Here is a 5,629-nt window from a genome sequence, read left to right as displayed (position 1 = left end):
TAGAGACAGGGTTTCACCATGTTGACCAGGATGGTCTCGATCTCTTGACCTCGTGATCCACCTGCCTCGGCCTCCCAAAGTGCTGGGATTACAGGCTTGAGCCACCGCGCCCGGCCCAAAAAATATTTTAAAAAATTAGACCGGCATGGTGGTGTGCACCTGTGGTCCCAGCTACTCGGAGGCTGAGGTGGGAGGATCACTTGAGTCTGGGAGGTGGAGGTTGCAATAGCCGAGATCATGTCACTGTACTCCATCCTGGTTGGGAGAGTGAGACTGCATCTCAAAAAAAAAGGAAAAGCTGATTGGAGAGTATGAGTTACAGGAGGCACCTGCCAAAGGAGTGTTTTAAATATTAATAGATCTCCCAGATACATTTAAATATCTCTTTACCCATCACTTGGTAAGAGAGGTGGGAGACACACAAGCTTAAAAGCTACCTGGAGGCCAGGCCTGGTGGCTCACACCTTAATCCCAGCATTTTAGGAGGGCCAAGGTGGGCAGACCACGAGGTTAGGAGTTCGAGACCAGCCTGACCAACATGGTAAAACCCCATCTCTACTAAAAATACAAAAATTAGCCGGGTGTGGTGGCGCACACCTATAATTCTAGCTACTCAGGAGGTTGAGGCAGGAGAATCACTTGAACCCAGGAGGCGGGGGTTGCAGTGAGCCAAGATTGTGCCATTGCATTCCGGCCTGGACGACAAGAGTGAAACTCCATCTCAGGAAAAAAAAAAAACCTACCTGGAAAAGGCCAGGTGCAGTGGCGTGCGCTTGTAATCCCAGCACTTTGGGAGGCCTAGGCAGGCAGGTCATCTCAGGGCAGGAGTTCGAGACCAACCTGGCCAACTTGGTAAAGCCCTGTCCCTACTAAAAATACAAAAATGCCAGGTCTGGTGGCAGATGCCTGTAATCCCAGCTACTCAGGAGGCTGAGGCAGGAGAATCGCTTGAACCCGGGAGGCAGAGCTTGCAGAGAGTCACGATCCAGCCATTACACTCCAGCCTGGACAACACAGCTAAACTCTGTCTCCAAAAAAAAGGCTGGCGCAGTGGCTCATGCCTGTAATCCCAGCACTTTAGGAGACTGAGGCGGGTGGATCACCTGAAGTCAGGAGTTTAAGACCAGCCTGACCAACATGATAAAACCCTGTCTCTACTAAAAATACAAAAAAAGTTAGCTAGGCATTGTGGCAGGTAACTGTAATCTCAGCTATTCGGGAGACTGAGGCAGGAGAATCGCTTGAACCCAGGAGATGGAGGTTGCACTCCATTCTGGGTGATAAGAGCAAAACTAAAAAAAAAAAAAAAAAAATCCTGGAAAGAATCCTCTGTCAGGCCGGGCGCGGTGGCTCAAGCCTGTAATCCCAGCACTTTGGGAGGCCGAGGCGGGTGGATCACGAGGTCAAGAGATCGAGACCATCCTGGTCAACACGGTGAAACCCCGTCTCTACTAAAAATACAAAAAATTAGCTGGGCATGGTGGTGCGTGCCTGTAATCCCAGCTACTCAGGAGGCTGAGGCAGGAGAATTGCCTGAACCCAGGAGGCGGAGGTTGTGGTGAGCCGAGATCGCGCCATTGCACTCCAGCCTGGGTAACATGAGTGAAACTCCGTCCCAAAAAAAAAAAAAAAAAAAAAGAATCCTCTGTCCATGAAAGATCAGTCAGCAGTGAAGACAGAGTGCCTGAACCTCAGACCCTAGGGGTCTGAAGCTGCCTAGGAGTTGGCCTGTCCAGCCATCCTCCTCCACAGAGGGACTCCGGGAAAACTAAGCCACCTGGCCAGGACCCTCTTATGGGAGAATACAGGGAAATGGCAGCACATGGGCACTCCTGAGCCAGATCAGTCTGGTTCATCTTTAAAACCGCCTGCCACGGCCGGGCGTGGTGGCTCACGCCTGTAATCCAAGCACTTTGGAGGCCAAAGCGGGCGGATCACCCGAGGTCAGGAGTTTAAGACCAGCCTGACCAACATGGTGAAACCTCGTCTTTAAAAAAAAAAAAAAAATTAAAAAAACACCTGCCTGGCACAGTGTAGACGCTTGGAAGGCGTTTGTTGAATAAAAATAGGATTTTATCTAGGAGGTGACTTTACAGCCTTCCAAAGACAGTTACTGCACAGGTGGGGCAACGATAAGGGCAGTAAAACCCTTATACATCTCCTGATTCACAGCATGTTTATGGGAGCAGCTTACTCTCAGGAAGAAGTTTTCTGTTTTCTCTGGTAGGGAGGAAATGGACACGTTTAGACATGCAAAGACCAAGACCTAAAATGGCTGCGATTTCTCTGGTTAACAGGTCTGTTTGAGGTCCGAGCCCAAGAGTATCTGGAAACCCTCCCCAGTGGCGAGCACAGCGGCGTCAATAAGTTCCTGAAGGGACTAGGTAAGACCCCGGGCTCCGGGTCCCCAGCCCTCGTGCCTCTGAGCTGTCTATCACGGAGTTCCAGCCAGTTCCCTCCACTGGAGCCAGCACCCTGAATAACACAGAGCCCTACGGCCTGCCCTGGGCAGATGCTACGGGCATTTTAACTCCCGGTTCTCATCTGTCCCCAAAGAGGAAACAAAGGAAGCAGTGCCCCCAGCACCCCCTTTTTCTGGGCCCCTGGGCTTTCTTGCTATCTTCTTTCTCCATGATCTACACTCTAAAACCTCAGGGGAACTGAGCCAAGGGAGCATGGTGGGAACCCGACAAGGATGTCTGGCAACAAAGACTCGCACTGGTGTCCAAAATTCCCCTGGAAAGTAGAAATGTGAGACGTACAAGGACTGCAGTTTAATCAGTAAAGAGGCACTGACAGGGAAAGGGAGGATGAAGAAGACAACAGGAAAACAGGACGGAGGCCCCAGTAGGGAAGCGTCTGCAGCAGTGAGGCCCTCCCACAGGGCCTGCAAGGGTGCCATGTCTGTGCCTCCTGCAGGACGGAGGACTGCCTGGAAGAGGAGTGTTTTAAATATACACACATTGCTGTGCACTTTCTCTTCCCTTGGCTCCTGAGTGATGTGTTGATTCGGTGCTTCCTTTACTACCACAGCAGAAGCCAGCCCTCCTAAACAGCTCTGATGGTCTTCCTTTCAAACCCCCCCAAGTCTGAGGAAGACCACAGGGGAATCTCTGGAAAGAACAACCCCCTTTGGTTTCTCCAGAGCAAGGGATAAGGCTCCCTGGGGCGGCGTGGGGGCCCCATTACCCACACTACTTCTGGGTGAAAAGGGCAAGACTGATGTCACCGTCCCTTGCCCTGTGAAATGTTCTCATTTTCTTTCTTTTAGGCAATAAAATGAAATTTCTCCACAAGAAATAACTCTCAGCTCAACCTCAAGGGAAAACTTCCTCCTTGTGCGGCCACATGCTTTAAAAACAGTTCCTGGTGGCCTTCCTGCAAGGCTGGGTCCCAGGTTGTCTCGGTGCCGAGCTGGAGGCCATGGTGGCTTCCGGCCGAGAATGGGCTCTCCCCCAGGATGAGGGCCTGGGAGCCGCCGGGAGGACAGCCCTGGAAAGGGAGCCTGAGACCAGGCGTGTCGCTGACATGCAAATGGATTGTTTCGGTGGTTGGGTTTTTTTATCTTAGATATTAAAAGTAAGGAAAACGTGTGGATTTTCTGTTTATTATGCCAAGGCCAAGAGGAGCCTGTCCTGCCGTGTGTTCCCCCCCTTTGTCCCATCGCTGCTGAGCAGTAAAGCCAAGAGGAGCTGTGATGGCAACAGAAACGAGGTGCTCTGACTAGGTGTGGTGGCTCACACCTGTAATCCCAGCACTTTGGGAGGCCAAGGCAGGTGGATCACCTGAGGTCAGGAGTTTGTGACCAGCCTGGCCAACATGGCAAAACCCCATCTCTACGAAAAATACAAAATCAGCCAGGCGTGGTAGCACATGCCTGCAATCCCTACTCGGGAGGCTGAAGCAGGAGAATCACTTGAACCCTGGAGGTGGAGGTTGTGTTGAGCTGAGATTGTGCCATTGCACTCCGGCCTGGACAACAAGGGTGAAACTCCGTCTCAGGAAAAAAAAAAAAAAAGAGAAATGAGGTGCTTCTCTGGGCAGGACTGAGGACACATGAGGACTAAGAGGGGAGCAGGTAGGGCCAGTGCCTCGGGTTCAGGGCACCAGACCTGCTGGTGAAAGGCTGGGCCCTGGTCCTGGACAGGAAGCTGGGGAGGATGGTGGGGGATGGGGGCTGTAAATGGATATGACTTCCCAGACACACTGCTCCTCCAGAAGGGTCAGTGATGCCACCTGGTGGCCAAGGCCACGGACATCTCTTCCCAAATGGACCTGACACTTCCTGACTGCCTTTTTCTCTTAGAAGCTATACAACTGTCCACTGCCTGAGTAGTCCCTGGCTTTTGGAGGCACACACAAAAAGAGGAAGTCTGGGCCTGGCGTAATCTCACACTTTGTGTAATCCCACACTTTGGGAGGCCAAGGTGGGTGGATCATGGGGTCAGGAGTTCAAGATCAGCCTGGCCAACATGGTGAAACCCCATCTCTACTAAAAATACAAAAATTAGACCAGGCATGGTGGCTCACGCCTGTAATCCAAGCACTTTGGAGGCCAAGGAGGGTGGATCACCTGAGGTCGAGAGTTCAAGACCAGCCTGACCAACATGGTGAAACCCCATCTTTTTAAAAAAGAAAAAATTAAAAAAAAACAAAAACAAAAATTAGCCGGGCTTGGTAGTGGGTGCCTGTAGTCCCAGCTGCTCGGGAGGCTGAGGCGGAAGAATTGCTTGAACCCAGGAGGCGGAGGTTTCAATGAGCCAAGATTGGGCCACCGCACTCCAGCCTGGGAGACAGAGTGAGACTCCATCTTAAAATTAAAAAAATAAAAAAAAAAGAAAGGAAGTCTGTTAGTCAACTGTTCTTGGGGTCCTCAAGTTTATGATACTGCCTACAGCCCACCTTCCAACACATCGCCACGACTCCGACCCCATTCCCGTCTCATTCCAGGGCCCAGGGCAGCGTTCATGCAACAGTGGAGCTGCACTGCATGCACACGTGGGGGACTTTTGCGGCTGATGGTAACAAGACGGAGGGTGAGAACACTGAGGCAGCATCATTAGCCTTGTGCAGCCAGAGGCAGCTTGCTTCCTCTGGACCAGAAGCAGGGAGAGTGTGGAGAAGGCGGAAACCTCAGGGCGACCCAAGAGCTGTCCTGCAGCGGGGACGGTGGGGGGCAGGAAGTGCCCCACATGCAGCACAGGCAGGTTCTCAGAGCAGGTGTCAGGGCCACCACCCTGCCGACTACTGCCCGCAGCCCTCAGCAGTGACCCGCACAGAAACACAAAAGGGAGGGGCGCCAACCTCAGCAAGGACCTGGGGGGAGCCTGTTCTGCCTGGCAAGGGGTCTCAACCTTTAGGGAACGGGAGGAAGGGGCCTTCAGAGAATAAATAGAAACGAGGAAATGAGGGGAGGTGACGTCTCATCTTTCCTCTTAGCTGGAGTTATGGACCACTCCTCCCCTCCAAGTTCTACCCAGGCTTTGGTGTGTCCATTGGGTTTTCGGGGGCGAGGATCCACAGTTTACATCAAATTCTCAAAGGTGCCCCCAAATGGTAGAAACTAGGCTGTGCATAAAAATTAGCCTGGGTGGCAGGGCGCGGTGGCTCACACCTGTAAGCCCAGCAC

General features: G+C 52.2%; 1 protein-coding gene across 1 annotated transcript in view; it reads left to right on the top strand.

Annotated features, from left to right (window-relative positions):
* The window catches only part of DENND2A (DENN domain containing 2A), a 116,135-nt gene extending 112,542 nt beyond the window's left edge, over positions 1–3,593 (top strand). Inside the window, 2 exon segments of the mRNA XM_037728272.1 lie at positions 2,298–2,384; positions 3,272–3,593. Coding sequence (XP_037584200.1) covers positions 2,298–2,384; positions 3,272–3,303 — 119 coding nt within the window. The 3' untranslated portion in view covers positions 3,304–3,593.
* The last annotated feature ends 2,036 nt before the right edge of the window (positions 3,594–5,629 follow it).

This window comes from Cebus imitator, unplaced genomic scaffold (assembly GCF_001604975.1).
Source record: "Cebus imitator isolate Cc_AM_T3 unplaced genomic scaffold, Cebus_imitator-1.0 Scaffold260, whole genome shotgun sequence".
In the NCBI taxonomy this organism is placed as follows: Eukaryota; Metazoa; Chordata; class Mammalia; order Primates; family Cebidae; genus Cebus; species Cebus imitator.
This window is presented reverse-complemented; position numbering and strand designations above follow the sequence as displayed.